General features: G+C 40.6%; 1 protein-coding gene across 1 annotated transcript in view; it reads right to left on the bottom strand.

The window, feature by feature from the left end:
* Positions 1-1,642: 1,642 nt before the first annotated feature.
* The window catches only part of LOC134077355 (NACHT, LRR and PYD domains-containing protein 12-like), a 33,442-nt gene continuing 23,483 nt past the window's right edge, over positions 1,643-11,601 (bottom strand). The window contains exon 9 of the mRNA XM_062532953.1: positions 1,643-2,157. Within this exon, the coding sequence (XP_062388937.1) occupies positions 1,643-2,157 (515 nt within the window). The remainder of the gene's footprint in view (positions 2,158-11,601) is intronic.

Raw genomic sequence — 11,601 nt, 5'->3', positions numbered from 1 at the left:
TTCATGATTTCAATGAGTGCATGCATTGAAACATGAGAGGTATGTATCAACTTGTCTTAGTTAAGGGAATGACATAGTTTAATATGAAAAAACGGCTAAGTGTTCCTTCAAGCAGATTTGGAAGTGGGGAGAAAACAGTAGAAACATTACAACAAAAACTTGTGTGTGGATGTTTAGGTCATGTGATCTACATCAGAGATACTGATGAGTCAATATAGAGATCGCTAAGACGTGTGACCAATGTCATCAAAACACAAAGAATTATGGGTAGGTTTGGCTCGCCTGATGCCAGCCCATGTAAACTAGAGTTCTAGGTCTATGATCTGATCTGGCATGATAATAATATAAACTAAGCGTGAAAACAATTGTGTGAAAAACAGAACATAAACTTGCGCTTCCTTACTGCTGCTATCCATGGCATTCCTCGCCTGTACTATTATTTTTCCACGCTGGAAAACGATAAAAGATAAGCTTCATGTTACTCTATTGAATTTTATAACACAGCAGGTAAACGGCATTTCGACAACTGCACTTCGTTGTTCCCGTACGTCAGTAAAACAACTTACGTTTTGGGCCACTGATTCCCAAAATGCGTTGCGTTTCATGTAGGGTTGGGATTTTAGATGAATTTTCATGTTCGACTAATCATAACGTTATTGAACAATTAATCGATTATTTGCTAAATCATGACGTCACATGGCATTCAGAGCCGTGTAAACATTTGCACCCACCCATCACTCCCACATGTCCAACACGCACACAATTGATATTAACGATGGTATATATAAAAAAAAAAAACCTTTATCAAGAAATAACTTGTTTACAACAAGTTATAAACTTTATTTTACAGGGCATTATGCCATTCGACGTAGGTCCTATTTGAACATGTAGGCTAGCGATTGCAACGCTCACATCTCCGGTGCTGGTTTCGTTTATGGTCGGATGAACATTTTGTTACCTTGCCGGTCGGCCCGTTATCTTATCACTTTTAACTTCACTTGCCGGCAGCTTGCGAGGTAATCGTTCAAGCACGGGTTATCCTAGTGGTATATTGGTGATGAAACAATTAAGAGGCTTGATGTCTCGGAATACCAGTTTAATAGGCTTCTTTTCGTTTAACATGGAGATGCTTCACAAAACAGTTCTCCCGCATTCATTAACATAACACACACTTCTCTAACTCTCGCACTTCACGTTGTTCTAACCACAACACTTCCTGCTTACGTTTTACTAGGTACCCCGTTCCCATGAGCCCCTAAATAAAGAAGAGGTCCAGCACTTTTCCTCGCTCGCTTCATCTTTGCTTGTTTTTGTCATGCGCGCAAAATACCGGAAAATGTTGCTGTTCTCATATGCGTGAGACTAAAACAATTATTCATTAGGCATTTATTTTAGTCTAATAAATTCTTAACAAACATTATTCAATATTCGATTATTCATTAACAACCCTAGCTTTACATCACGTTCTCAATCTCTATAAACCCAAAGCACTGCACGTAGGGGCTCATCAGTGAATGTGGTGGTAGAGATGTGTCTAGTTGTCTGCATGTAAGCATAGGTGTGTGTGTGTGTGTGTGTGTGTGTGTGTGTGTGTGTGTGTGTGTGTGTGTGTGTGTGTGTGTGGATGTCTAGGTCATGTGATCTACATCAGGGATACTGAGGAGTCAGTACCAACAAAAAATGCTGCATGTAGGGGCTCACTAGTGGATGTGGTGGTGAAGGTGTGCAGGTGTGTGAGAGTATCAGAGGAGACCCGGTAGAAGGACAAAGTGCCGACCTCACGTTCCACATACACTCCTACTCTCCTGGAGCCTGCGGGGGGAACAGGTAGGACAGTCTCATTTCCATTGTGACAGGCGCTGTATTTGTCACTGGTACAGACCAGACTCCAGGCCTTGGCAGATTTTTTGGTATCGTCACTCCTGCTGATGTTTTTATATGCCACTCCCACTTCAACAATGTCCCCACTCCACTCACACTCCCAGTAGCAGCGTCCAGTCAGAGGCTCTCTGCTCAGCACCTGTTCATAGCTAGTAAATCTGTCTGGGTGATCAAGATACAGCTGCTTCTCTCTCACCCCGGTCACCTTCCTGTTCCCCTCAGACAGAAGGAGTTCTCTGTGTGCCGTGTTTGGGTCCAGTGTGAACTCACAGGAAACTGTACACAAAACACACAGCAGACAACACAAGTCACAATGGAAAACACACACACACACACACACACACACACACACACCGGACACATAGCAGACTCACACCTTACATTAACAAATGCATACGCATAAACACACACACACACACACACACACACACACACACACACACACACACACACACACACACACACACACACACACACACACACACACACACACACACACACACACACACACCAGGGATGGAAATTAACTTTTTTGTCCATTTTAAAATCTACCAGCCACTCAACATTTTTACCAGCCAATATATATTAAACCGTTCCATACATTATACTGCCAAGGGTTACATGCCACCACTACGACATGCTTCCATTTAGACATGCCTCTATTTCAGGCACGTGAAGAGAATGGGGGCTACAGGGGCTCTAGCACCTGCCCTTTTTCCCCATTTGATGTCCAAGTGCCCTTTTGACAGGACCCGTTTTTTACTTTATAAAATGGGTACTTCCGCTAGTTCCAACGTGAGTATTCACTAAAATGTCTCATTAATAGTTTGTGAAATTAGAAATGTACAAACATTTTCTGTGTTAACCCTATGAGCCCGACTGACGCAAAGTGTGTCAAAAGACACATCCATTCTTCTCTGTTAAATTGCTCTGCGATTATTAGTCACAGCAAGATTAGACCTATATTGCACGAAAGCGCAGAAGCAGGGCTTTCCAACGAGCCTAGACACTAGTCTGTACAAAGTATGAAAATTAAAGAATTCATGAAGCTAAATCAAAGTATATCATTTACAGTCTATATTGCTCTGCGTTCACCCGCGCATCCTCGCTTGAATTACTGGCGAACCTGGCATCGCACAGACATGACACGCATATCAAATGAGAGAGGAGGAACAGGGCTTTCCATTGATACCAAATGCATCGATCTTTCTGTGTTATACAAACAGACAAAGTGACAAACAAATAATACTGTCATATAGCTTAGGCTACCATTACTCTCGTTTGATTTAGCCTACTCGTGAATCCGCGGTCAGAAAAATATGGCACACATGTCAGATGAAAGAGGAGACACAGAGCTATCCACAGATACCAAATACAACATTCTAGGTCATAAAACAGATGAAGTGACAGCAAAATAATAACTTAATTTAGCTCCACCTACCCCGTGTTTTTGTGTTTTTTTTTATTTTTATGGCATAGCCTATGGTCATAATCCAACGTTATCATGTGTTTCTCTATGGCAAGGCACGATCATAATCCGGTTTTGAGATCCTAGCAAACTCCTGTATGGTATCCAATTCAAGACTCATATTGCATCCAAATTTGGTTGACAAATAAGCACTTTTTTGCCTTTACTTTGTTCATTGCAATGTAGTAAAACTTTATTATAGAGAGAGAATCATCATGTGTGCACGTCATGTATGCTACCACGCAAACAAGTCAGGTCAGATCAGCTCGTGTCACAAATATGGAGCACAGAAAGTGTCAAAACACAATTTTTCATCACTAAATAAAAATTGCCATTTATTTCTGTAGGGCACACACCACCTATTTCTGTAAATTGCTCAGCTCCAAAGTCCGACTAAATGCTTTCTTAAATTGCCATTTTCAGGGCAGTCAGGCCTATACAAACATGAAAGTCACGTCGAGCTGTCAGCTTGCTGTGTTGAGATACAGTCAAAATGTAAGAATTTGTATGTATGTTTTTTGAATTTTTATTATCTGTGACCATTCATAGCGAAATCAGTCGTTTTGCGCACAACGTTATTTTGAGAAAATCAACAATAACAAACTTCCGGGTTAAAATGTTGAATTTCACGTTTTCGCCTAATTCGACTGTATACAGTCTACAGTGTCATATCGTGAACGCATTTCACGGAAAAACATATGTTTTGACTGTTAAACCCGGCGAAGATTCAACACATTTGCTGTCATTCCTGTTGTGCACGCGCCGCTTAAAAAGGTGATTTCTCCTCTTCTGGCATATCGTGACAGGAGAACCATGTCAACTTTGGATGCTGTTATCTTAGCGATAGTTTGTGTAATACCCTCGATATACATATCGTTGGAAAGCTTAGTTTATGGCCGTTCACGTGAGCACAATAACTTAATTTAATTAATTTGACCGAAACGACTGGTTCCGCTTTACAGGGTCACATCTATGAATCAAAATCAAATCAACGCAAGTATTAATACATGATCGTGGCAGATGATTAAAGCTTTATAGGCTAACTTAATTTCCAGTTTTTACACCATTCAAATTGTGTGTATCTTTTCTAGCTTTCGTATGCATTATGTTCTATAAAACATTATATTATATTCTGCAGTGCAAAGATGCCCACTAAAGACAGGAAAAGAACGCAGTTTTCTGAACATTTTGTTCCATGTGCCCTTTTTAAAAATTTGAGCCCCTGCCCCTTCAAAGGTCTCTGCACGCCCCTGAGACAGACTATGCGTAGTTTCAAGGTGGAACAATGTGCTGCATCAAGACGAGCTATATACGTTAAAATTCACGATGGCATTGAATGTTTTATTATTCAAAGAATAACTGAACGACCAAACTCACCAGCCTACTACTAACGACTGTTAGAAACTGACTGAAACGAAGTAACTTAAACAACAGAACTGGTAAGGAGTGGATAATAATCTACCCAGATAGCAAAATGTATTTAGCCCGGATCCGCAGGGATTCCCAAACTGTGGACGCATACAACCTACGTGATCTGCTTCTAGGAGGTAGCCTATGATGAAAAGGGCTATGGCGGAGAGGTGTTAAAAAATAAACTTTTAAAATATTTTGAAATTAATAACTTTGAATCAGGTCATAATGATATGGAAACCTGAAATTAAAGGAAGCCATTTGTAAACTTTATAGTAGGCTATGTTTTCATTAAACATGATGCCTGGAATAGGCTACTGCTGACCTAGGCTACTGTTAAATTGCACAAAACAAAGATGGAAGGATTGCTTTTTTCATGAACATGGCCTAAAATAGCTAAATTATCATATAATCCAATGGACTAATTATTTGTTCTATGTTTGGGTTTGATGGAGTCTGTTTAAAAAAAACTTTCACTATCCACTGTTCATACAGTATGTTCATACTTAAGAAATGAGAGGGGTTTGAATTGTGTTAAAAAACACTCTCAATGTATACATTTAATTTTGTGCAACTTGTAGTTGATACAAGCAAGGTGTTACAGATTCAGTAAGGGTAATGCATCGAAAAAAGTACCGTTGAATACCGACACCGAACCTCAGGCACCGGCACCGGTATCGATATCGGTTCAAATGCGATAGGTAGGCCTACCCAACCCTAGTGACTGATGACGTATTTGGCAAGGCAGGAGGTTAAAATACAGGAAACACACAAGAGACAAGGACAACTTTAGCTGCTGTGTCCATATATGACTGTGTGTGTCCACCAATCACTTTTTTTACGCTGAGATGTGCCCTGTAGTCCGGCAGCCAAATGCCATAATTTAGGTGAACCTGGTTTTGTCGGTTAAAGTTTTTTTTTTTTTTTGCAGAATCTAGTAGACATATACCTCTTTAAGATTTAAGAGGGTGCCCAGGGTGATATCCATTGGGCAATTTCATATATTAAGCCTTTCTTGTTCAATGTGTTGACTATAAGGCGTGTAGCACCGCATTATGTAATAACACCGCATTATGTAATAATGTAATAAATGTGCACGCCATTATGTAATAATTGCCGCAGTCTGTAATAATCTGCCGCATTATGTAATAAACTTCTTGAACGCAATATGTAATACATTTTGCTGCATTATGTAATAAGTTATTACATATTGCGGTTGTTACTACATAATGCGGGTGTTGCGTTTTTTTTTTTTGCCAAGTGTAACAATTGGTGCATTATGTAATAACCAACCGAAATTGACATTTTCATTGAATAAAAACAGCTTAATAATGTGTATTTTACTCAAAATTAATGCTTACAAATAAGTATTAATTTAACGATGCAATTAAGTATTTAAGCAACTAAATGAAAACAATTCAGCTGCAACATACAGCCTAACACACTGATCACACAATGGAACTGCAGAATAATAAGTGAATTTTAACAATGTTCTTTACCTACAGTAAAACAGGCCATGACTCACATTTCACACACATATAGCCAAACTATCAGTATATAGAGGGAACTGCCTATCAGAATTCCATTTGATTTATGCTGTTCAGGCACTTAGCCTAAGCCACTACTTGATATTGCTCCTCCTGCAAGGTACTGATTGGGATTCATGGTGTCTATTACTGGCTAGGAAAGGCCTGCTAGTGTATGGCAATGTTTAAACGTAAATTATTAGGGCCCGAGCACCGAGGTGCGGCCGCTGAAGCGGCTGCACCGTAGGTGCAAGGCCTCATTGTTTTTGCTCAGATTAAATTTCTTCCGGGCCACGTTTTGCCTTTTTTCCACCAACTTGGCATGCTCTGAAACTTTTGAAATTTGGCAGCTATGTGTGGAATTGGTAACACTACTAAGTGACAGAGCTCTGGCCAAGGATGTGGCTCAGGGACTCTATAGCGCTACCTAACATGTTGTCTGTTGTGGTAGACACATACATTCACGGAAATGGCCCAGATTTGGTGGATATGTGTGTTTTATTAAATTCAATTTTACATTTAAACTTAATAGTGAATCTTTGAAGAAGAATTTGAGTTATGATTATGATTTTTGCACATCACATATTTTGAAACACTCTCCTAGACGTTTATCGAAATCATGTCATATAAGCTCTAAAATGATCTTGAGCGGTTTCTCAAGAGGAATTGCTACCAGATTTTTTAATTTTCGAAGTATATTGAAATGGCGAAATTTAGAATTATGGCTTCTTATTAACAAACAGGAAGTTGGTGTTATAGGCAGAAAAAAGGTTTTAAATTGGATGTAACCTGGCAGCTATATGTGGAATTGCTTCTGCTAGTCAGAGACAGAGCTCTGGCCTAAGATGTGGCTTCGGGACTCTATAGCGCCACCTAGCAGCACGTTATCTGTTGTGGTTGACACACACATTCACGAAAATGAACCAAATTTGGTGGACTTGTGTGTTACTGCTATCGCTAATCAGAGACAGAGCTTTGGCCTAGGGTGTGGCTTAGGGACTCTATAGCGCCACCTAGCAGCACTTTATCTGTTGTGGTTGACACATACATTCACGAAAATGAACCAAATTTGGTGGGCACATGTGTTATTGCTATCGCTAGTCAGAGACAGAGCTCTAGCCTAGGGTGTGGCTTAGGGACTCTATAATGCCACCTAGCGTGTTGTCTGTTGTGGTTGACACATACATTCACAAAATCAACCAAATTTGGTGGGCTTGTGTGTTATTGCTGCCGCTAGTCAAAGACAGAACTCCGGCCTCGGGTGTGGCTTAGGGACTCTATAGCGCCACCTAGCGCATTGTCTGTTGTGGTTGATACATTTACGAAAATGAGCCACAATTGGTGGGCATGTGTGTTATTGCTACAGCTAGCCAGGGATAGAGCTCTGGCCTAGGGTGTGGCTTAGGGACCCTATAGCGCCACCTAGCACATTGTCTATTATGGTTGACACATTAATTCACGACAATTAGGTAGGCTTGTGTGTTATTGCCGCAGTTAGGCTTAGTTCACACTGGCAGTCGAAATCCGATGTCTTGCATATCCGATCAGAATCTTTCTGACTGACTGTTCTCATGGCCTGGCGCACGCGCTGAATCAATCAATTAATCACTTCCGTCACTCAGAATTAATTTGCAATTGTTTGCCGCAGTGCAAATGACGAAAGGGATACGTTGAAATCCTATTCAAGTGGTTTGACTGTTCAGATTGAGTCATATCCGATAGTAAGTGATGTTGAAACCACCTTCGTATGTGGTGCGAATCAGCATTGTAAAAATCGCATTTCATGCGGTTTTGTGCAGTTCAGACTACCCAAAATTCAAGCTATATACAATCCAGATAAGCAAAAAATCGGATTTCGACTGCCAGTGTGAACTAAGCCTTAGTCAGAGACAGAGCTCTGGCCTAGGGTGTGGCTTAGGGACTCTATAACGCCACCTAGCCTGTTGTCTGTTGTGGTTGACACATACATTGATGAAAATTAACCAAATTTGGTGGGCTATGCCATAGCTCTAACTTAGCCAATAATATAATAATATCTGACAACAGAAAACAGAATGCATAGCACACCCATCTTGCCTACAGAATTGCTGTCATTCATCATCCAGTTGACAATAAATTGGTTAACTATCAGAAGCACTTAACCTCCAAACTTGATCTCATGACTAATATGACTGCAAATATTAATTGAAAATAACCCCTTGTGCGTTTAAATGAGCACAACCAAAGTTAAAAGGTGGATTGTTACAATGTAAGCTGAGCAAAAGTTGACATACTGTCCTCTTACTTAGCATTTTTGAGTAAAATACACATTATCATGCTGTTTTTAATCAACGGAAATGTCAATTTTGGTTGGTTACTACATAATGCACCAATTGTTACATTTGGCAAAAAAAAATAAACGCAACCCCCGCATTATGTAGTAACAACCGCAATATGTAATAACTTATTACATAATGCAGCAAAATGTATTACATATTGCGTTCAAGAAGTTTATTACATAATGCGGCAGATATTACAAAATGCGGCAATTATTACATAATGGCGTGCACATTTATTACATTATTACATAATGCGGTGTTATTACATAATGCGGTGCTACAAGGCGGATAATACTACAGGTGAATAGGGTAAAAAAATAACAAGCAGATATCACTATGAAACTTCACCAGTTGATTACTTCAACTTCAGAGCACTTGTAATACATTTATTTTTCATATTGATCTAAGTAATCAACTGGTGAAGTTCTATAGTGATATCTGCTTGTTATTTTTTTACCCTATTCACCTGTAGTATCCGCCTTATAGTCAACACATTGGACAAGAAAGGCTTAATATACGAAATTGCCCAATGGATATCACCGGGCACTAGTGATGCGCGGGCTGGCCCAGAACCCATGGGTCCCGCGGGCTAGCCCGCAGGCCGGGCGGGGCGGGTTGTTTTTTCGATGGAAAATGCGGGTAGCGGGCGGGTTGGGTCAAAATGGCAAAATCGCAATTATTCCAGCTTTTATAGTTATGTGTATCCGTTCATTGGCTTGTCTTTTGTGTAATGATAAAGTGGAATTGTCACCCTCTCTTCCCCGCTCTTTCTGTCATCAGTTATAGGCTACAGTTATACAGTAAGTTATAAGTTATACAGCAGCAAGCTGCGAGCTAGAGCTACGCCTCCTGTCCTGTCAATCATTTGTTTAGCAAAAACATTAGCCTGCCGAGCATCTCCTCATAATTATCCTACATCTGTCTTTTACAATAAAGTGCAATCAACAAGCAAAACAGGGTAGAATTAGACCGCCAAAGTGGGGTACAACCTGGACGATTGAAACTGGACGAATGAAACTTGCCAGTTTTCTCCTGACAGAGATCATTACTTTGGACAAAACAGAACATATCAATCTCCGACTTTTGCGAGTAGCTTGTGTTCAATAGCCAACCAACTTAACAGTTTTTCCTATGCTTTTATGGTTTATTGTGGTGGTCTAGATGTTCTCGGGTTTTATCATGCGGCCGCCTGTTGTGCGTGCGTGCATGCGTGCACTCCTGTGTGTGTGTGTGTGTGTGTGTGTGTGTGAGTGAGTGAGTGAGTGAGTGAGTGAGTGAGTGAGGTGGAGAGGGAGAGCAAGGGAGAAGAGGGGATATAGCCTAAGTTTACACGTTTAAAATGTTGAGTTGTTGTATCCTCTGTATTTCAAGAATAAACATGTTTGGAGCATTTTGCCGTTCCATGAGATTCTGTGAATGCCTAAAGTAGCTAGCCTATGCATCATATAAACGTTTGGGACAATCAAACAGCAGTACAAGGTGAGCAAATTCCTCGTTAATAGGTTTCCATGTGGTTTTCTATGGAAATTCATGACGTAGACCCATCGTATCTTTGTTTTCTCTTCTCTCCCATTTTCGCGGGTTGGGTCGGGTTGGGTTAAAAATCAGAGCGTAATTTCGCGGGTCGGGCGGGGCGGATTGACTGTCACGATGGGTTGGGTTGGTGCGGGGTTAAAAAATCCTTAACCCGCGCATCACTACCGGGCACCCTCTTAAATCTTAAAGAGGTACCCCTAGTCTACTTGATTCTGAAAAAAAAAAAAAAACTTTAACCGACAAAACCAGGTCTGACCCCATGGCTGACTACTGAACCTCCTTTTCTCAGCGCTTCAGTCAAGTGTTTATTGTTGCTTTGTTATCAAAACCGTCTGCTGCTGATAAACACAACTGTCTTGCTAGAACTAGTGCTAGCACTAAGTGGTTTAGTTTCCAAATGATGGCGGGCCACTTGTTATATTATTTGAATGCCAAATGAGGTCCTTTTGTCTGTCAAAGTCATATTTTAGTGTGATGAGTCCTGAACGACTGCTGCTATTTCAGTTAGCTCATTGGCTAGTTGGCTAGCTAGCATGTCTTTTTTAGGAACGTCTGCCTAATGCTAGCTAACTAGCCAACGAACTAACTGAAATAGCAGCAGTCGTTCAGGACTCAGCACACTAAAATATAACTTCGACAGACAAAAGGACCTCATTTGGCATTCAAATAACATAGCAAGTGGCCGAAACTAAACCACATAGCACTAGCATGACAGTTGTGTTTATCAGTTTATCTCCGATGTCCAAGGCATGCTTAAAGTCATTGTTCACTCCCAAATTGCGTGTGACGTGCTGCTAGGCATCGCCTCCCATAACTCGCCTCTGAGACTGCTTTAAACAACCCCGGGACCAAAACACGTCTCACATTGTGAAATCTCCTGAACTCGCTATTTCTTAAACGCTAATGTATCGTTTGTCAATGTGAAAGGGCCTTCTGTCTGTTTGTGTGAGTGTTTATACATACACACACACACACACACACACACACACACACACACACAATGTCCTGTAGAATTACTCTCAGCCACACATCTATACCTACACACACAGACACACACAGACACACACACACACACACACACACACTCACACACACAAACACATCTATACACACACGCACACACCTATACCTACAAACACACACACACACACACACACACCTTCACCCTAAAACACACACACACACACACACACACACACACACACACATACTCACATTACTTTTAGACACCCATACTCATATGCAAGCAAAAACATATGAACGTAAATTATTACAAATATGATATTAAACACTTACATCTCAGCAAACGTGGTCGTGCTCTGTCTGAAGAAGCATGGTCAGTTCTGAAAGAAAAACTAAATGTCACACACATGTACCATTTCACAGATGTTTCTTTCTGTTTGTGCCACCTGTGAAATGCAAGGTGATGTATTATTTCACAGCAAATGGTCTGCTATATGTT

Source organism: Sardina pilchardus, chromosome 1, assembly GCF_963854185.1.
Source record: "Sardina pilchardus chromosome 1, fSarPil1.1, whole genome shotgun sequence".
NCBI classification, from domain to species: Eukaryota; Metazoa; Chordata; class Actinopteri; order Clupeiformes; family Clupeidae; genus Sardina; species Sardina pilchardus.
Note: the sequence above shows the minus strand (reverse complement) of the source record. Positions and strands in the feature narration are given on the sequence as shown.